Here is a 21,661-nt window from a genome sequence, read left to right as displayed (position 1 = left end):
GAGGGACCAGTATGAAAATATATGCACTCACTACTGTAAGTCGCTCTACTGATAAGAGCGTCTGCTAAAATGTAAATGCATGGCCTGTGCTGAAGCATGGATGACTGGGCTCTTGACCTGGTGGTGGGCACATAGATGTGTAGTGGGAACCATATAATTAATTATATTTCAATGGGTGGGAACATAGAATGACTATATATATCTATTAAATGACTATATTCTAATTTCCAGTGTTGGTGGAGCTACTATGAAAATGTAGTTTACCAAGCTACCAATTACTTCACTCTGAAAGAAGTTAAGCTACCCTTAAGGAAAATATTGTTTAATTAACTAAATGTACTTTGAAAAAGGAGTTCACTACATCCAAACTACTTCTTCAAAAATTATCATATTTAAATCTGAAATGTCATAGATGACAAATTGCAAGAAAATATCACTTTGGTGTAATATGTTAACAGAATTAGTAATTTAGCTTATTAAACACAAAATCAATGTTTCAAGTGAGAATTAGGCAGGTCTGATGCCAAAAAAGAAAGGACATTATTGCCTACTTCACCTTTATTTTATTTTTGCAAAAAGAGTAGTGTGTAGTTCTAGTAGTTAGCTACACCACTACATGGCAAAAAAAAAGTTATTCACCTACTGAAAACACTACCAAGATTTGAATTTAGTTAAACTATAACCAAGCTACTGCAAAATGTAGTTAAATGACTATTTGAACTATGTTAATCTAGTTCACTACTCCCCAACACTGCTAACACCTAATTCTTTGGGTGAACATGATAAATGTAGCAAGACACTTATGTCATAAAGGCAGAGACAACCCAAGCCATGGGTGTTCACTGACATTCTCAGACCAGTGAGCTTGGTTACTTAAGGCCTAAGAAGGGCTAGGAGTCAGGTCAGGTCACATCAGGTAACAAACACCAACTTGTTACATCACGTATTAAACAACACTAGTCTTGTTGTTGAGGTAACATCACGTGGCCAGTGTGCTACTGTGCCAGTGTGCTACTGCACTTTCACACAGTCTGTGGTTGCATTGAACGGCTTTGTGCAAAAATAATGAAAAATTGCGCATGGAATACACTATCCTGTAGGTGGCGACAAAAGTACGCGTCAACGGTTAAAAAAAAAGCAACAAAAAAGCGGGAGGGCGATCCGTCACTTGCCATCCTTCATGGAGCGGAAATGAACTATGCGCACGCGCATTGCTCAATGTTGGTTGGTGTCTGCATCGACTACATTTGAAAACAATGAAACCCATATATTTTCTTTCGAAATAACGGGTCGGTGAGGTACCCACCCTTTTACCGCGTGTGGATACTGGCGTAGTGAACGGAGGTCGCATAGGGTACTAACGTTAATTTGCCAAGCTAGCGGCAAATTGGGTACGAGGATATTATCAAACTGGCCTTAATCCGAGGACAACTGGCCTTCCTAACTGTGTAAAAGTAACGCAAGTTAATAAGATCAAACCTTCAACATACCTATTCATTTAGTTTGTCATTCCATCACGTTTGTTTTGATTATCATGGGTGGGTTTGCCACCCCTTTGTCACAAAAACAGGATTGGTATTTTAAAATGTCTAGTTTCACTTTTGTTCAGTTAACTGCATTTCATCTACTGTGAGGACTATATAAACAAGAGAGAATAGATAAATCTCACATTGACATTCATTTCTCTCTCAGGATGTCAGACTCAGACAGCGATGAAGACCAAGACCGCCCCTTCTCTCTCACTGGCTTTCTCTTCGGGAACATCAATGAAGATGGTCAGCTGGAGGGAGACAGTGTGCTGGACACTGTGAGTGACTATATTTTGTTAAAAGAATAAAGCATTCTGCATCGTGTGGAAATAAACACAACTGTTTTGAACACACACTAAAGTATGCCTAACAACAGGACTGAGATGTACATTTGCTGAATATGGGTTTTGTGTTATGTTGATCACTTGTCCACTATGTCTTTGGTGCAATGTTACTTATAAAGACAACAGACATTTTCACACCTGGTATATTCCAATACACTTTGGCATATCAAATGCGATGTTTGTTTGACAATGCTATTTCCTTCCACACCCCAGGAGTCCAAGAAGCACCTGGCTGGCCTGGGCTCTCTGGGCCTGGGCAACCTCATCACAGAGATCACAGCCAGTGAGGAGGACGATCCTGACGAGGATGGAGACACAGATGGCACAAATGCAGAGGGTAAGAGGAAGGGCATGAAGTAAGGCTGTGGGTGGGGTAGTACCGTGGCTGGGAACTGTTATTTAACTGGCTCAACATGACAGTCAATATGCTCCTTAGTTGTGTTTGTAAGTTGTGTGTCTGTAAATACTGTGATAAATGAGTGACGGTTTCATGTCCTTTTTCTTATGCAGGATGGGTGAAGAACGATGCCGATGCAGTTGATTATTCTGACATCAACGAGGTGGCTGAAGATGAGACTAAGAAGTATCATCAGGCCATGGGCAGCCTGCAGCCTACCAGGAGAACAGGTGCAGTAATACCCATGCAACCCCAAATATGTATATGTATATACTGTACACAGCCATCTAGGAGTGCATGTACCCTAGTTTACCAGAACAGATAAATGCATGGTATTTAATTTCCACCTTCTGTATCAGAGACTTTGCATGGACGATAACTGGACACTTTTTCTCTCTGTCTCAGATGATGAGGATGACTATGATGCGGATTGTGAGGATATTGATGCCAAGCTTATGCCCCCTCCACCTCCTCCAAGTCTCCCCACGCCTGGTGGCAAGAAAGAGGATTCCTCTGCTACGGCTGCAAGTGGTAAGGATTGGATGAGGAAGGGGCAAAAGTGCCCGTGAAAAGATACTTTGTACTTATATTGAACAAGCATGATTCTTCACAATCTGGAAAGAAATACAGGGATATTGATGTATTTAATGTCAAGAATACATGCTAGTAATTTAGCACTCATTGAGTCAGAGGGGCTCTAACCCCAGTGTCTGCTATTGTTGGTTTCTCCACAGTTGGGGATGAAGGAGACGGGATCATCCTGCCCTCCATCATCGCTCCCTCATCTCTAGTAGATAAAGTGGACTTCAGCAGCTCCTCAGATTCTGAGTCAGAGACAGACCGCCCTTCCACAGGCTCTGGGCCTGGGGGTCCTCCAACCTGCCTCAGCCTGCCCCTGGCTGGCATCATGCAGAAGGATGCTGCCAAAGCCCTGCCTGGTGTCACACAGCTCTTCCCAGAGTTCAGGCCTGGAAGGGTGAGCTGTCCTCCTTGGACACACTGTATAGGTCACCAAATATCAGAGAGCATAAATTAACATCTATCCACCCACTCCTCTGAACCCATCCAGGTGCTGCGGTTCCTTCGACTGTTTGGCCCTGGGAAGAACATGCCGTCGGTGTGGCGGAGTGCACGAAGAAAGAGGAAGAGGAAGCACCGCGACCCCCAGCCAGAGACACCCCCACCAGAGGGCGCTGAGCCCATGGAGCAGCAGGGACCAGAGAAGAAGTCTGGCTGGGACTATGAATACGCCCCACCTCCACCCCCAGAACAGTGCCTGTCTGATGACGAGGTCAGTGTGCAACAATCTCTTAGTCAGAGATATGTAGAACTGTGAAAACGTGTTTGAAATCCCTGTGAAACTGTGTGGTTATTTACCTGTATATTTTTCACAGCTTGTTTATGAGAGCTTACAAGGTTTAGTAATGTGATTCAGTCGCAGTATAATTCTGTATGGGTTTTCTCTCCTTAGAAAATGAAATGGACAAAAGAGATTACTCAAAAAGATCATCTTCAATAATTAATTCCTTGTCCCTCTCCCCTTCCCCCAGATCACCATGATGGCCCCAGTAGAGTCCAAGTTCTCCCAGACCTCTGGAGACGGGGACAAGGTGACAGAGTCCAGGCCCAAGGTGGCAGAGTGGCGCTATGGTCCGGCCCAGCTCTGGTACGACATGATGGGGGTCCCTGAGGATGGCAGTGGTTTCCACTATGGCTTCAAACTGAAGGAGGAAGAGGAAGATGAGCAGGAGAAGCAGGAGAGGCCAGAACCACCACCACCATTTTCACAACCTCCCAAAGAGGTTGGCAACCCATACACTTCACTGATGCTTTAGGATTAGGGCTGAACTCACTCATTTTGCCTCGCTTTTCCACATCCTCATTAAGAAATGCTAGAAGCAATGAGTTTTAAGTGGGTGTGTTATGTTCGATACCGTTGTGTGTTCCTCTTTACTTGAAATATCCCAAACAGCCACCGTATGTGTGATGAATGGCTTAGCAACCGCACGGCATAGCATAACAACGTGAACGTGATTGGTCAAGAATCCCAAGCTCAGAGCATTTCCTGCTTTCTAGAGTATCAGAATCTTTAATGAAAGTTGTGTTTGTGATGCTAAAGTTAGCACACGAATGTGAGGATGTTGGAGTTGGGAAAAAACCAAGCCGTGTATAACAAACAAGTCTCATTCTTTCAAAATAACATTGCCGACGATATTCGTCTCATTCGTTGTCTCATGTTATGTCGCAGCTGTGTTCCAAATCAATGATTATTTGGGTGCTGCCAGCCGTGGGCATTTGGGCAGGATTTAAATCTTAACCCAACCCAAGGAAAACTGTGACGTACCCTAGATTCCTTAAATCTTGCAAATTATGACCATAGTTCTTACACTTTTTAGTAAATGTTGCAACTAGTACAATTGTTTAAGAACAATATCGTTGCCACAGGCCGTTTTCAACCAGAGAAGTTGGTTTTTGGGTTTAGCTCCTTTTTGATTCTCAATCTTCCATTTTCTAGCTACACCTTCTTTCAACTCTTAGTTAGAAGAGAACAGACAACATTCTATAAAGACTTACCGTGTTCTTTGTGTTTTTTTCTGTCTAGGAGGGCAGTGGTGACGAAAAGGATGAACAGGCCCTGGAGAACGAGCTCTTTCTGATGGTCACCCAGCTTCAGTGGGAGGACGACATCATCTGGAACGGAGAGGACGTGAAACACAAAGGCACTAAGACCCAGCGAGCCAGTCTGGCAGGGTGGCTGCCTTCCAGCATGACACGTAATGCCAATGCCTACAACGCACAGCAGGGTGAGAGACCCACCCACTCCACTCCAGTACCAATGAACGCAGACTGACCTGCATACTGGAGATTCCTACCTCATTGAAATCCCATCACCAAAGTGTAAACCCCAACCGTGCAGGGGTTTTAGGACTACAGTGGCAAATATAAACTGATATAATTGTTGTGTATTTGTCTGCTTTGGGTTATCTAGGTATTCATGATGTCTATCTACACTACAGGTCTGTGTAGGAGTAACTCTCAGCTGGTGCCCCCCACTCCTCCACCCATGCCCAAAGCCCCCTCCATCGGCTCTGGCTCCAAGAGAGACAAACACCACCATGACCATTATGGTACGATGAGGCTAGTTTACATGGTATCTGTTGTCGAGTGTAATTGACTGTTATAATGATGAACAACGTGATATTACAACATATTCCTACTTATCTCTGTTAGTTGACATGGTGAACGTACCACTAAAGAGTAAATCTATCACTACTGATTCCCTATTGGTCTCGCCACAGCCTCTCATGAAGATGACGCCCCCTGGTTCTCCATCTTCCCCATTGACAATGAGGAGCTGGTGTACGGGCGCTGGGAAGACAACATCATCTGGGACGACCAGGCCATGGACCGCATGCTCTCACCCCCTGTCCTCACCCTGGACCCCAACGATGAGAACATCATTTTAGGTCATTCCCCTTTCTTAGTGAACTGTGTGCACACCATTTTTCAGTCAGTTTCAACATATTATGAAATATCTTGATGGTCTGTAACCTTTTGGATGCTTTGATCTATCCACAAACCTCTGAACTTGGCCTCTTGCAGAAATCCCAGATGAGAAGGAGTCTGAGCGTACGTCCCACTCCCCGTCCAAGGAGAACAAGAAGGAGTCGGCACTGAAGAAGAGTCGCATCCTGCTGGGGAAGACTGGGGTCATAAAGGAGGAGCCTCAACAGGTACTACAGGACTGAAACAGAGAACATAACGTAGATCTGTATCTTAAATGCCATTCTGAATAACTCCGTTTCTGTTTGGTCTGCTGCCTACAGAACATGTCCCAGCCTGAGGTGAAGGACCCATGGAACCTGTCCAACGATGAGTTCTATTACCCCAAGCAGCAGGGCCTGAGGGGCACCTTCGGTGGCAACATCATTCAGGTGGGCACTAGATTCTCTCCTGTGAGCTCTCTTCCTCTACAGATTGATCAGCAGTTAAAGAGGATAATCTTAACTATAGCGTAGGATAAACCTAGCTATGTACTGAATGTTCACAGTAGTTGTATGTAACCTTCTCTGTCTATCTTTCCCTCCAGCACTCCATCTCTGCAGTGGAGCTGAGGCAGCCGTTCTTCCCTACTCACATGGGACCCATGAAGCTGCGTGGGTTCCACCGGCCCTCTCTGAAGAAGTACTCGTTCGGGACGTTGTCCCAGCCAGGTCCCCACGCAGCACAGCCCCTACTCAAACAGATCAAGAAGAAGGCCAAGGTGAGGCCCCAGAACTTACCTCATCCACCTCCATCCTTCTCTCTGTCTTAACACAGGTCATCAGGAATGCGTCTGTCTGTCTGTGTGTGTTGATAACCCTGTTTGTGTGTGATTTGCGTTAAATGTATTTTTCTGTGCCCATAGATGCGAGAGCAGGAACGCCAGGCTTCCGGTGGCGGTGACATGTTCTTCATGCGGACAGCTCAAGATCTGACGGGGAAAGACGGAGACCTGATTCTGGCAGAGTACAGCGAGGAATACCCTCCGCTCATCATGCAAGTCGGCATGGCAACCAAGATCAAGAACTACTACAAGAGAGTGAGTCACTGCACTAGTCTTTCAACTACCATTTCCCTTGCATCAACATTGATTAGCATTTACTAAAAACAGAACCACCCCAGTGGTTATTTTCCTTCCTCTATTGTCTATGAGTTGTGTTTTGTTAACATGTGTAAATGCACTTTAAAATCGAATAAACGTGAAACATGGCTGTTTCCCCTCAGAAACCAGGCAAGGACCCTGGAGCTCCAGACTGTAAGTACGGAGAGACGGTGTACTGCCACACCTCTCCCTTCCTGGGCTCCCTGCACCCCGGGCAGCTGCTCCCGGTCAGTACCACATTCATTACAGTGATTTACATGACAATTTATTGATGTTTGAAAAATAATTTGCTCTGAATGGGCCTGATACCCAGAAAGATATACCCAGAAAAATGTAGAGCTCTGTCATGTCTTTCTTTCTTTTAGGCTTTTGAGAACAACCTTTTCCGCGCCCCCATCTACCTCCACAAGATGCCAGAGACAGATTTCCTGGTGCTGCGTACACGGCAGGGCTACTTCATCAGAGAGCTGGTGGACATCTTTGTGGTTGGACAGCAGTGTCCGCTCTATGAGGTCCCTGGACCCAACTCCAAACGAGCCAACACCCATATCAGAGACTTCCTGCAGGTATACCTTGCGATACACACATACACGCACACGCGCACATTACAGCATCTGCAAATCCACACACTCTCTCTCTCACACACACACACACACACACACACACACACACACACACACATTGTCACACAAGAGAAAGCACACTTAAAGAATGCATTCTTGCCAACACTCATGTCTCCTCTTCCGTGCAGGTGTTTATCTATCGGTTGTTTTGGAAGAGTAAAGATCGCCCTAGGAGAATCCGTATGGAGGACATAAAGAAAGCCTTCCCCTCACATTCAGAAAGCAGCATCCGCAAACGCCTAAAACTCTGTGCTGACTTCAAGCGTACAGGTAGAAACAGCTAACCTTACTTACCCTAGCCTTATCGAGAATCAGGCTTCCCTAAAACGGGAAGCCTGGGGAAGTTTTAATGGCAGAAAAATGGCTAAATATGGGTGGAGACTTGCAATCAGTGACGCTACGCAACACGTCAAACAAATCAAATGCCTAGTGTTGTAGGTGCAACAGTGCGTAAGAATTGCTTGAGTTGCAGATTAAAACCCATCAAAATATGTTGATATATGTTGATTTTGTGTATAGAGCACACTTCTGGCAAAACAGACGAACATAACACGTACCACCAACGGGCATGTGGGGCGAGGGTTCATGAAATGTAACATCCAATCAAAGTCTTGCCACTGGGAGCCAGCAGACCATTCAAAACGCTTTTGTAATAAAAAAGTATTCAGACCTCCAAGCGATGTGATTTTGGAGGAATGGCAACGCAAGACTATGCTTACCCCAATACTACTGTATAGCCTTGTGTTTGTCAGTAGTACAGTATGACGCACTGTCCTTCATTGTTTGTTCTCACAAAGATGAATAAGTAATGCAGAAATGTGAATATGCCTCGTCAACTTTGTCACTCACAACTGTCAAACAATCCTGATTTCCTCTTAAAGGGATACTGCGAAATGTTTAGGTCATTTTTCTATGTACCCAGAGTCAGACAAACTGATGGATACCATTTTTGTATCTCTGTGCTAGTGCTGAGTGATTATGCGAAATGTCTGCTATTTCTCTGTTTTAAACAACTGACTGACGTTGGTTCAATTATTTGAATTCCATTTCGTTCTGTTTTTTTCTCTGAGCTGGATATGCAGTTTCTGAAGAGAGAAATCAGATCAAGCCCAAACTATGCAGTGTAGTAAGGAGTTGTAGTTTCCAACAGGCCAATATTCTGCATAGTTTAGTGCAGAAAACGTGGTAATTAACTACAATGACCATAATCCATTGCGCGTCCACCTATTTGTCTGGTCTGTTTGGAGCAGACACGGAGGCAGAGAGAAGAGGGAACGTGCGCTCATCAGGGATAGTTTTTATTTAACTAGGCAAGTCCGTTAAGAACAAATTCTTATTTACAATGGCAGCCTAGGAACAGTGGGTTAACTGCTGAACTGTTAACTTGTTCAGGGGCAGAACAACAGATTTATACTTTGTCAGCTCGGGGATTCGATCTAGCAACCTTTCGGTTACTGGCCCAACACTCTAACCAAGCTATCTGAAAATACATGTTCTAAGTGATTGATAGTTGGTATTCAGTAGTCATAAAAGTATGCATTATTTACTTTGAAGAACTACTAATTATAGTGATTTTGTCAGACAGCATAGGCAGCAGCTCTTAAAGAGATGAGATAATGAAATAATAAAGTAATGAAATAAAGCAAATATTTTATTAAAGTAATGTGAATAAATGATGGTTAATAAGTGATAAGCAGTAATGGGTGTTCACTACCATCGTGGTACTTTTATTAATTGTTTTATTCTGTTACAGCATTCAACCCACATAATGCATAGTAAAAAAATATATATATGAAATCGGCAAACCGTGATTATTTTTTTTAAATCGAACCGAAACCGAACCAACCTCAAAAAGCACAAATCGCTCAGCACTACTCTGCGTACAGTTGGGATATTATTGAAGTTATCATATTGTTAGCTTAGCGCAATTGCTGGAAGTCTCCCGGTACAGTAGCTAGCTCCTCTCAAAATGTTACTGATAGTCATAAGAAACAAGATCCTCACTCTCTGTCCCGTTGTCGCATAGAGATGTATAGAGATCGCAATATTGTATCTGTCTCTTTGGCGCTGCCCAACGGTTTCTAAGACTATAAATGACCAACCACCAAGCTCTGGAGTAGTTAGGTCAAGGTTCTCTGCTTTTGAGAGGAGCTGCCTACTGTAACTGAAGACTTCCAGCAATTGTGGTTTGCTGATTTAAACTTTCCCCAAACTGCACACAGAGACATAAAAATAGTATCCATGAGTTCATCTGACTCTGGGTAAGTAGAGAAACAACCTAAATCTCAATCTCGCAGTATCCCTTTGATATTTCTACTCCCGTGTGATCTCAGAGAAGTGTTGAGGTGTAAGAAAGAGAGGTGACTCTGATGCTTAGCTGTGTGAGCTCAGAGATGGTGTGCCTTTTGACTGACATGCGTCAGGAAAGAGAGATGTCAGAATATTCTGGATGTGGAGTTTACTGTGGAGGTAAGGTGTGGTCTGAGGAAAGCATCAGTAAGGTACCAGAGGTTTTCATGGCCCTTTGTTAATATCTGTTGTTCTGCTCCTGCAACACCTCTGTTTTTGAGCCTACAAGACGCTTCAGTTGATGGAGAAAAAAAATATATCCAAAGGGTATAAGATCTTTGGCGAGGGGGAATTCTCATGCTACATGCGTCCATTAATCTTACAAAGCTGCAAGTTGGGCAGTAAGGGTGGAGTTAAGATAACGTTGTTAATATTTGTTATATGATTTAATATAATTTGCCCTCCCCCTGTTCCCAGGGATGGACTCTAACTGGTGGGTGCTGAAGCCTGACTTCAGGCTGCCTACTGAGGAGGAGATCAGGGCCATGGTGTCTCCAGAGCAGTGCTGTGCCTACTACAGCATGCTGGTGGCAGAGCAGAGACTGAAGGTAAGACTGACAGTGCCTAAACAAAGAGCCTATCTGTCATATTGGTATTCTGTGTGAACTATACCATAACTTCTCTCTCTCTCTCTCTCTCTCCACCAGGATGCTGGATATGGTGAAAAGTCCTTCTTTGCTCCAGAGGAAGAGAACGAGGAAGATTTCCAGATGAAGATTGATGATGAGGTTCAGCTCCACTCTGCTTCCTTTTCATAAAACAATGATTTTTATGTTGAAAAAAAGGATGATCATACATGATCTCACCCGTGTTCTCTGTGGTCCACCCTAGGTCCGTACGGCCCCTTGGAACACGACTCGAGCCTTCATCGCTGCCATGAAGGGGAAGTGTCTGCTGGAGGTCATGGGGGTGGCCGACCCCACAGGTTGTGGAGAGGGATTCTCCTACGTCAAAGTGCCCAACAAGCCCACTCAACAAAAGGTACTTCCTCTTTTTTTTACGCTTGTGCACTGAAACACTTCTGCCAGATCCGTATTCAGATCAGGGGGCCATAATTCCAGTCATAGCCTTTCTGACAAAAATATTTTCCATTCAATAGTTTTTTGATGATTATTTAATCATTTATTACTGAGCTAAAGGTTATTTTGTTATTTGTCGTGTTTAGGCCCAGGATGACCGGGAGCCACAACCTGCTAAGAAGACTGTGACAGGGACAGACGCTGATCTGAGAAGACTATCACTAAAAAACGCCAAGCAGCTGCTGCGCAAGTTTGGTGTTCCAGAGGAGGAGGTAATCACGTAGTAATAGCATATTACATAATAATGTCTTAAGTTCCCTCATTTCTTCCACCAACCTAAGTATGAAGGTCAGATCAATCTGTTAAACCTGTGTGTATATGTGCGTTTCAGATAAAGAAGCTGTCTCGTTGGGAGGTGATTGATGTGGTGAGGACCATGTCTACAGAGCAGGCGCGCTCTGGCGAGGGGCCCATGAGCAAATTTGCCCGCGGGTCCCGCTTCTCTGTAGCCGAACACCAGGAGCGCTACAAGGAGGAGTGCCAGAGGATCTTTGACTTGCAAAACAAGTGAGGCCATCTCATCCTCCATTCCCCCTTTATCCAGATTACCATAATTCACCACCCATTTCCTATAGGGATGCTGTAAGTTGATGTGATGTTCTACCCTCTACTTGCTCCCCAGAGTATTGGAGTCCACAGAGGTCCTGTCCACAGACACAGACAGCAGCTCAGCGGAGGACAGTGACTTTGAGGAGATGGGGAAGAACATTGAGAACATGCTGCAGAACAAGAAGACCAGCTCCCAGCTGTCCAGAGAGAGGGAGGAGCAGGAGAGGAAGGAGCTGCAGAGGATGCTGATGGGAGAGGAGAGCGACCACAAGGGACGCAAAGCACGCAAGGGCTTCTGTAAGTGGCGTGTGTATGCATGTGCGTTTCAGGATTTTTTCATGTGTGTTTACTGGAGTGTGTGTGCAAGTCAAATCTCTCTCTGTGTGTCCCTGCAGCCAGTGCTTTGTCCACGGGCTCCCATAAAGATGACGACACGTCCTCGGTCACCAGCCTGAACTCGTCCGCCACGGGACGGCGCCTCAAAATCTACCGCACCTTCAGAGACGAGGACGGCAAGGAGTATGTCCGCTGTGAGACGGTCCGCAAACCCTCCGTCATTGACGCCTACACCAGAATCAGAACCACCAAGGACGACGACTTCATGTAAGTTCCTGTGTGTGTGTGTGTGTGTGTGTGTGTGTGTGTGTGTGTGTGTGTGTGTGTGTGTGTGTGTGTGTGTGTGTGTGTGTGTGTGTGTGTGTGTGTGTGTGTGTGTGTGTGTGTGTGTGTGTAATATGAGTGTTTGGTCTGTGTGTAGTGTATCCAACCTCACACAGTCTTTGTCTACCTTCTGCCAATGTAGAAAGAAGTTTGCGCTGTTTGACGAGCAACATAGAGAGGAGATGAGGAAGGAGCGGCGGCGGATCCAGGAGCAGCTGAGGAGGCTGAAGAGGAACCAGGAGAAGGACAGGTTCAAGAGCCCCCCTGAGAAGAAGGCCAAGAAGATCAAGGAGAGGCCAGACCTCAAGGTAAAAGTAAGCTTGCCAGCCCATAATGATTCATCTCCAAGACTATCCTCACCTGCTTTTCCATAACCTGCCGTCTGTTTTCCTGTTGACCTGCTGTCTCGAAAATAGGGTAATTTAGTTCAAGATAAACCTTCCTCACTTTTTTCACACTTTTCTTTATTAGCAATATATTATATTGCTTATAATAAGCATGATAACGTAGTGTTTGGTGTACTACAGTGAAGGTAGCATGATGTGATGCAGTGACTTGCAGTCCACGTTGTTATGTACAGTGTTTGTCTGGTTGTTAACTACATCTCTTCTTACCCCCTCTGCCCTAGCTGAAGTGCGGAGCTTGCGGTGCCATCGGGCACATGCGAACCAACAAGTTCTGCCCACTGTACTACCAGACCAATGCTCCGCCCTCCAACCCGGTTGCCATGACGGAGGAGCAAGAGGAGGAGCTGGAGAAGACTGTCATCCACAATGACAATGAGGAACTCATTAAAGTGGAGGGAACCAAGATCGTCCTGGGCAAGCAGCTCATCGAGAGGTACACACCACACACACACTGACAGGAGAAGGGGGCAGTTCTAATTTCTTTCCAAATCACGACTGAATATCAGTAGTCTTTTTCACTCTCTTTGCGGACCAAAAGCTCCTATAGTGTTTCTTATGCTCTCTACGTCTGTCTAAATGTTAGGGATATATTACCTTGTGCTGCTGTGTAAAGGACCATGTTGTCTCCTCTCACAGTGCTGATGAGGTGCGCAGGAAGTCCCTGGTGCTGAAGTTCCCCAAACAGCAGCTTCCCCCCAAGAAGAAGAGACGTGTTGGGAACAACGTACACTGTGACTACCTAAATGTGAGCCTGGTTGCCAGTTACCATATTTTGCATTGGTTGCGTATGACTATTCAGTTAAAGCGAGCTCTGGAGAATATTTAACACTGTGATAGTTATGCCTTAGCTCTCTGTGGTTTTTGTTTTGTTTCATCCTCTCACAGAGGCCCCACAAATCCATCCACCGCAGACGCACTGACCCCATGGTCACCCTGTCCTCAGTCCTGGAGAGTATTATCAACGACATGCGGGATCACCCCAATGTAAGACACACACCCCCACACACACACAACCCACTCCTCCGACCACTATAGGTTTCTCTCTCACATACACACACACTTTTTTCTCTCTAATTGGGTTGTCTTTACCTCTTGTCACAGACATACCCCTTCCACACACCAGTCAATGCCAAGGTGGTAAAGGACTACTATAAGATCATCCCTCGTCCCATGGATCTGCAGACGCTACGGGAGAATGTGCGCAAGCGTGTGTACCCCTCCCGGGAAGAGTTCAGAGAGAACGTGGAGCTCATTGTCAAGAACAGCGCGACATACAACGGTACAACTCTAAACCACTTGAAGCCTTAGAGAATGACTAATATTTTACTGTGACCGACTGTTCTGTAACTTATTGAGACTGTAATTGTTGCGGTGTATTCAGGTGCCAAGCATCCAATAACCCAGGTGGCTCAGACTATGCTGGACCTTTGTGATGAGAAACTGAAAGAGGTACGTGTGAATGTTCACGCTGATGGATTCCTGGATGGGTGCCATTTTAGACACAGCCCAATTTCTGGTCCACTGTGTGTAGAAGTAGAAGGAAAATGTTCAGCAACTCTTGGGAGACAATGGAAGTGGCCTTCAATAGTACTTGTTAATAATTAAACGGGTGCATTCCTTTGTCCTGTGCAGAAGGAAGACAGGCTGGTGAGACTGGAGAAAGCCATCAACCCCCTGCTGGACGATGATGACCAAGTGGCCTTTTCCTTCATCCTGGACAACATCGTCACTCAGAAGATGATGGCCGTGCCTGACGTGAGTGGAGCTCCACCCAATCATCAGGGTGTTTGCTTTCTTTCGGGCGCTTCGGATGTCACTGAGACTATCTGCTATTTGTATTTTCTTTGTGACTTAATTAAGTCATTTCACTGAGCAGTTTTTTCTTTGCTCTTAAATGTACAAAAAAATTGACAATTCTGCCAGTAGTTCAATCAAGCACACAGTGTGATAGTGTTATAACTGTCCTTACTCTGCCTCTGTCTCCTCTTCAGTCTTGGCCGTTCCACCATCCAGTCAACAAGAAGTTTGTTCCAGATTACTACAAAGTGATAGTCCAACCCATGGACCTAGAGAATGTCCGCAAGGTGAGTTATGGGAAGGAGACTTCAGTTTTAGCCTTGAGGAAAACCACAACAAAGACACCTTTTGGATCCCTCTGATGCCAAGATGGATCAAACCTATATGTAGTTGATGGTAATATTTGTAATATACAGGTAGATGATCATATGTATAATATAACCATTAGTGTTATTTAAAAGTCTCCCTGTGTGCTGTGGTCCAACAGAACATATCCAAACACAAGTACCAGAACCGGGATGTGTTCCTGTTTGACGTCAGCCTGGTCCACACCAACAGTGTCAAGTACAACGGACCAGACAGCCCTTACACCAATACGGCCCTGGAGATAGTCAACGTATGCAAGCAGACCCTGGCAGAGGTGTGTGTATGAAAGAGGAACTGCAAGAGAAGGTCATAATGAAACTACACTGAACAAAAAATATAAATGCAACATGTAAAGTGTTGGTCCCATGTTTCATAAGATGAAATTAAAGATCCCAGAAATGTTCCATGCGCACAAAAAGCTTAATTCGCTCAAATGTTGTGCACGTATTTGTTTACATCTCTGTTAGTGGACATTTCTTAGGCGTGGCATATTAAGAAGCTGATTAAACATCATGATCATTGCACAGGGCTACCTTGTGCTGGGGACAATTAAAGGCCACCCTAAAATGTGCAGTTTTGTCACACAACTGAATGCCACAGATGTCTCAAGTTTTGAGGGAGCGTTCAATTGGCATGCTGTCCGCAGGAATGTCCACCAGGGCTGTTGCCAGAGAATGTAATGTTCATTTCTCTACCATAAGCCGCCTCCAATGTCGTTTTAAAGAATTTGGCAGTACGTCCAACCGGCCTCAACCGCAGACCACGTGTATGGCGTCGTGTGGGCAAGTGGTTTGCTGATGTCAACGTTGTGAACAGAGTGCCCCATAGTGGCGGTGGGGTTGTGGTATGGTCAGGCATAAGATACAGACAACGAACTCAACAGCATTTTATCGATGGCGATTTGAATACACAGAGATACCGTGACAAGATCCTGAAGCCCATTGTGGTGCCATTCATCCGCCGCCATCACCTCATGTTTCAGCATGATAATGCACGGCCCCATTTCGCAAGGATCTGAACACAATTCCATTAAGCATGTTTTGGATGCTGAGGATCGACGTGTACGGCAGCGTGTTCCAGTTCCCGCCAATATCCAGCAATTTCGCACAGCCGTTGAAGAGGAGTGGGAAACATTCCACAGGCCAGAATCTACATTCTGATCAACTCAATGTGAAGGAGATGGCACGCTGCATGAGGCAAATTAATGGTGGTCACACCAGATACTGACTGGTTTTCTGATCCACGCCCCTACTTTTTTTTCGGTCACAGACAGATGCATATCTGTATTCCCAGTTATGTGAAACCCATAGATTAGGGCCTAATGAATTTATTTCAATTGATTGATTTCCTTATATGAACTGTAACTCAGTCAAATCTTTGAAATTGTTCCATGTTGTTTATATTTTTGTTCAGTATAATTAATTGACATCTTTATGCCTTGTCAGATGATGAATCATATTTATGGCTTCATTATGTTGCCTCTGCCAAGGATAATTTAATAATTTGACTGTTGCTTGATATCTCCCCAGTATGATGAGCACCTGACCCAGCTGGAGAAGGACATCTCCACAGCTAAAGAGGCAGCTCTGGATGCAGCAGACCTGGATAGCCTGGACCCCATGACTCCAGGAACCTACACACCACAGGTAGCAATGTTCCTGTCCCATGTATGGCCCAGAAACAGCCCAGATACTAACAATAAGACCTTAGAGTCACCAAATAAAGTACCTCAACACCACGCCCTCACCTGCTCCAGAGTTGGGGAATGCCACTCTTCTCCAAATACTTATTTTTTAACCTCTGTCTGCTGTAGTCTCTCCCTTCATATTACATATACCTCTTCACATTCTAGTCTTTCTCTGCCTCGTCGTTCCTCTTTAGCACTCTTGTATGTGTCAATTTAGTAGCTGTTTCTATAGTTTATCTATGCCTTAGTCTCTACAGTGGCCTGGGAAAGTATTCACCCCCCTTGGCATTTTTCCTATTTTGTTGCCTTTCAACCTGGAATTAAAATGGATTTTTGGGGGGTTTGTATCATTTGATTTACACAACATGCCTACGACTTTGAAGATGCAAAATATTTTTTCTTGTGAAACAAACAAGAAAGAAGACCAAAAAAACAGAACTTGAGCATGCATAACTATTCACCCCCCCAAAGTCAATACTTTGTAGAACCACCTTTTGCAGCAATTACAGCGACAAGTCTCTTGGGGTATGTCTCTATAAGCTTGGCACATCTAGCCACTGGGATTTTTCCCATACTTCAAGGCAAAACTGCTCCAGATCCTTCAAGTTGGATGGGTTCCGCTGGTGTGCAGCAGTCTTTAAGTCATACCATGAATACATAGGCACGCACAACTTTTCCGTTTTATTTTTTTTGAAACAAGTAATTCTTTCTATTTCACTTCACCAATTTAGACTATTTTGTGTATGTCCATTACATGAAATCCAAATAAAAATATATTTTAATTACAGGTTGTAATGCAACAAAATAGGAAAAACGTCAAGGGGGATGAATACTTTTGTAAGGCACTGTATATTCTCCTTCCTACATGTGTTTATCTCTTCTCCCTCTTTCCTTTCTCTGTGTGTGTGTGGTGGGGGCGGGTGGGGGGGGGGGGGCAGCCTGCTGATGTGTTTGACAGCAGTGCCTCTGTGAGCCTGCACAGAGAGACCAGCCTTTTCTCTGAGGTTGAGGCATCTCTAATGGCTGTTCCAGAGAAGAGGGGGGTAGGGCAGGTACGGAGAGAGATCACTCAGGAGTGCAACGGGCGTCTGTCTCATCCAGGGGTCACCTGGCTTCTAACCACCCTCCTCCCTCTCCCCTCCCATTCCCCCCATTCCTCCTTGCACATTCACCTGGTCCTCCCTTACAGTTCTTCCCTCTGCATTCCCACAGTGTGGATCCTGACTGGTGCATGCTCCTCCTAACTAGGAGCCATTCTAAGATCCCTTTGTGCTTTTCATTCCTAAGACAAAGATGGTTCCTTCCCATAACTAATTTGGTTCCAGTTTCGCTTGTATGTTACTTTTGCTACTAATTGTGACTGCCTGTCATACTAGCATTCTGTTTGCCTGGCCAATTATACATTTTCAGGCATCTCCATTGCTTCACAAGTTATCACTCTGTCTTTCCCCAGAAGTATATTTTCCTGTCTCAGTGTCGCTTAACTTCTCTGTGTGTCTCCAGGGTCGTCATAGAAGGCTAGGAGAGGAGGAGTCGGACGTGGACATCGAGGGCTTCGAGGAGGAGGATGACGACGGCAAGCCCAAGACACCAGCTCCTGTAAGACTCAGATCATGAAGAAACAATATGGGTTTGAGAGATGGTTTTTGAAAGAGAGACATGGCAGATTTGAAGACAGTCTGTAGTTCAGGAAAATTAGTTATTTTGATGTTGATGACCTGTTCCCCAGGCAGAGGATGGTGAGGGAGACCTGGAGGATGAGGAGGATGAAGAGGAGATGCTGCTGCTGCCGCCCCGCAGAAGGCTGCAGGGCCACGAGGACGATGATTATGACGAGGATGAAGGCTCCAGTCGGCCAGCCCAGGCCAGCGTGCTGTACCAGGACCTGCTCATGTCAGACGGAGAGGATGACGCCAGCGAAGAGGAGGGAGATAACCCGTTCTCCTGTGAGTCACACTAGGGTGGAGGTTGTCATAGGATGGAGTAAGATGGTGAAACCAAATGACATATTGGTTTCCTTACCCTGTAAGCAGTCTATAGACAAGGTATAACATCAATCCATGCTTTGGTTTAGTTTCCCTGGCACTGTTTCCACATTTCTAACGTTTTAGCATTTGTCATGGGACCGATAAAATGATCTGTGACTTTGTTTAGCTTCACAATCAATTTTAGATATTTTCGGACGATTTGGACATGATGCATGAAAAATGCTAATATCTGTCCCATGACTTGAATGGGATTTGTGCTACAAATGCTAAAATGTTAGCATGTGGAAACAGTAGCAAGGAAACTAAACCAAAGCATGGATTGCTGTCATACCTTCTCCATAGTCTGCTTACAGGGTAAGGAAACCTAGGTGTCATTTTGTAATTTGGGTGAACTTTCCCTTTAAAATCTACATCCTATGATTGGAGGATTTCTGGAGTACACTAGGGACTGTGTTTGAAATGTGAGGTTCTAACTGTGTTGCCTCTCCTGTCCCGCCCCAGCTATCCACCTGTCAGAGAGTGGCAGTGACTCAGACAGAGAGGTGGAGGTGCGTCCCCCGCCCCCTCCCAGACCCCACCATGAGACGGCCCGCATGGGCCTGGAGCAGGACGAGAGCATGATGTCATACGGGGAAGAGGTGCCGGATGAGACCCACCTGGAGGACAGTAATGTCAGGTACAACACCATGGCCGACACATTATATACAGTTCAAGGTGTATTTGCATCGTTGTTTGGATCTTGGGCCCTATTAACCCATACTTTACCCTTCCCTCTCTTTCTCTCCCCCCTTCCCCATAGTTATGGGAGTTATGAGGGTCAGACCCACACCCAGACTTCCAGCATGGGCAATGGAGAGGGCTACGGCATAAGTGAGGAGGAGGAGGAAGAGGCAGCTCGGAGGAGAGGTCCCAGTGTGTTGTCCCAGGTGCAGCTGAGTGAGGATGAGGAGGACAGCGAAGAGTTCAGGTCCATCGGGGGAGAAAGTGACTTGGACTCAGACAACTAGAGAAGTGTTCCTGCATACATATACACACACACACTCAGACGCAAATGCTCTTACAACCATAAACACAGACAGAGAGAGCCACACCTATACACAGGAATAGATGATCTCAGGCTCAGTAAATGAAAACACCCTGAAGTTGCAGGCTGAATTACATTCACGTACTGTCATAACTTTATCTGGTGGCAGTCAATCCCTCAGTGTTAGACTTTGTTTGCTGCCCAGTCATTAACACACCTATAACGTCTCTACAATTAAACTTCTCTGTGAGATCAATATTGTACAAAATATTCAATCAATTGAAAGTGAGCTCTTCTATTATGGCAGGATTACATTGTAGTTGATGCTTTTAGTCAATGTTTTCTACTGGTTATGCTTTTTTCAATGTACCAACACGTGTGTGTGTGTATGTATGTATGTATATATATATATATATATATATATATATTTTTTTTTTTTCAATGATTTACCTTGAATAGCATTTTATTTCATGGTTGAGCAAAAGTTAGATTATTGAATATTTGAATAGTCAACTTTAACCATTGTTTGTTAGCAGTGCCAGGTCTCATCCTAACCTTGTGTCTGTGAGACACTGAGTTGAGTGCTTGCGTGATACTGTTATTCCCCATTACCTATTATGATTGCAGCCTGGATGTTCAGGCATTTGAGATGTTTCCAGTACTGTTGTTAGGAAACTCTCAAACTTTTAAGGAGATCCTAAATAAATGCTGTAAAACCGGATATGATGCCTTCATCTTTTCATTGTTTTTGTGACTAAATGTTAACAGTATCTTATGTAACCAAGTTGAAATTGTCTTTTCGTGTTACGCATGTCTTGCTTATCAAAAGAAAGTCACTGTTCAATACCAATATACAGTAGTAGCACATGAACAATATTTTATCAGAAAATCATTGTATTACTATATTAGGGAGCCACTTACAGATGCTGTCTGCTCCCACAGGGTATAGTCCAAGGTGTTAATGTGGTGCCATGTTGATGTTGTGTGTTCTATAACCAAGGTCTTTCATTTTTTTCCTATAATGCCACACCTTTTTCCTATCCTGCCACACCTTTTTCCTATCCTGCCACACCTTTTTCCTATCCTGCCACACCTTTTTCCGATCCTGCCACACCTTTTTCCGATCCTGCCACACCTTTTTCCGATCCTGCCACACCTTTTTCCGATCCTGCCACACCTTTTTCCGATCCTGCCACATTTATCTTATTCATGACAGTGGTCATTAAAGCTGGTGCTGGAACATGAACTCTGCTCCACAGTAAACAGATTATTATTGTAGGGAGTCACATAGATGACGTGTCAAGTATAAAGTATGCCTCGAGGACTTTGTGTGTGGACAAAATATGCTAAACTCAGCAAAAACAGAAACGTCCTCTCACTGTCAACTGCGTTTATTGTCATGCAGGGTTATGTCAGGATGAGCCTGCAGGAAGGGTACAACATGAGGGAGGAGGATGTCTTCCCTGTAACGCACAGCGTTGAGATTGCCTGCAATCACAAGCTCAGTCCGATGATGCTGTGACTCACCGCCCCAGACCATGACGGGGGGGGTTCGGGGAGAGAGGTTGCTCCCGTATAGTCGTCTGCTAGAACCGAGGGGGTTCTGGTTTTCCCCCCAAAGGGGACAGCAATACCCCGGAGCCCAGAAGACGGTAACCCGGAGGAGGTCTCCTGGAGGATACCTATTATTTTATTTTTCTTTATTGGTTTAATAACCACGCTTGAAACTGAGCTATCACACGTGTGTCCGTATCTAATCAGTGTAAACCTTTTGATCAAACCCCCTGGTCTGCCACACACCAGAAAATGGCCAAAAAGAGTAGAACCAGCTCACCTGCTTTTACAATATGATTTGACTATTAGATGTTCAATGTCTCTTTTGAATACCAAATGGATGCAAAAGGCACTCATTTCATGGAACTACCCCACTACATTGGGAAGAACCACTCTAATCATTACGATAGTACTTGTGATCATACCCTGCCTAACCATAAACTTTACATTGTCTTATTGTCTGAACATGAGTATAGCTCTGACGTGGGAGAAGGCTATAAATGTTTGACTGGTATTACTTCTCTCATACACATTTGGTCATAGTACAGTAAGAAGAGTGAAGATGAAGGGCTATATTTTGCTGGGTTTAATATTTCTTCTCCCTATCACAGTTATTGGACAATATACTACACCAGATCGTGAGTAGCATCTTTTTCTGCAATG

The 21,661-nt window shown here is 44.7% G+C and overlaps 1 protein-coding gene across 5 annotated transcripts; it reads left to right on the top strand.

The window, feature by feature from the left end:
• The first annotated feature begins 1,198 nt into the window (after positions 1-1,198).
• LOC139533797 (transcription initiation factor TFIID subunit 1-like) lies at positions 1,199-20,165 on the top strand. 5 transcript variants are annotated; one of them, XM_071332204.1, is made up of 40 exons: positions 1,199-1,454; positions 1,693-1,807; positions 2,087-2,210; positions 2,384-2,500; positions 2,676-2,801; positions 3,005-3,246; positions 3,340-3,561; positions 3,821-4,072; positions 4,873-5,074; positions 5,288-5,398; positions 5,570-5,737; positions 5,874-6,004; positions 6,098-6,205; positions 6,361-6,534; positions 6,679-6,852; positions 7,038-7,142; positions 7,281-7,481; positions 7,667-7,808; positions 10,305-10,435; positions 10,535-10,615; positions 10,719-10,868; positions 11,053-11,178; positions 11,298-11,473; positions 11,589-11,812; positions 11,911-12,118; positions 12,318-12,483; positions 12,804-13,015; positions 13,219-13,327; positions 13,468-13,566; positions 13,684-13,861; positions 13,964-14,031; positions 14,215-14,337; positions 14,574-14,666; positions 14,867-15,019; positions 16,275-16,391; positions 17,371-17,484; positions 17,936-18,031; positions 18,162-18,378; positions 18,922-19,096; positions 19,220-20,165. In XM_071332204.1, exons 2-40 carry the CDS (start codon positions 1,694-1,696, stop codon positions 19,425-19,427), a joined length of 5,937 nt encoding a protein of 1,978 aa, XP_071188305.1. In that variant the 5' UTR covers positions 1,199-1,454; position 1,693; the 3' UTR covers positions 19,428-20,165. The 5 variants fall into 5 exon arrangements, with proteins under 5 accessions (XP_071188305.1, XP_071188286.1, XP_071188323.1 ...); XM_071332185.1 differs by having other exon boundaries at positions 12,318-12,489; XM_071332194.1 differs by lacking the exon at positions 1,199-1,454 and adding an exon at positions 1,509-1,538 and having other exon boundaries at positions 12,318-12,489.
• The last annotated feature ends 1,496 nt before the right edge of the window (positions 20,166-21,661 follow it).

Source organism: Salvelinus alpinus, chromosome 1 (assembly GCF_045679555.1).
Source record: "Salvelinus alpinus chromosome 1, SLU_Salpinus.1, whole genome shotgun sequence".
Lineage (NCBI taxonomy): Eukaryota > Metazoa > Chordata > Actinopteri > Salmoniformes > Salmonidae > Salvelinus > Salvelinus alpinus.
Note: the sequence above shows the minus strand (reverse complement) of the source record. Positions and strands in the feature narration are given on the sequence as shown.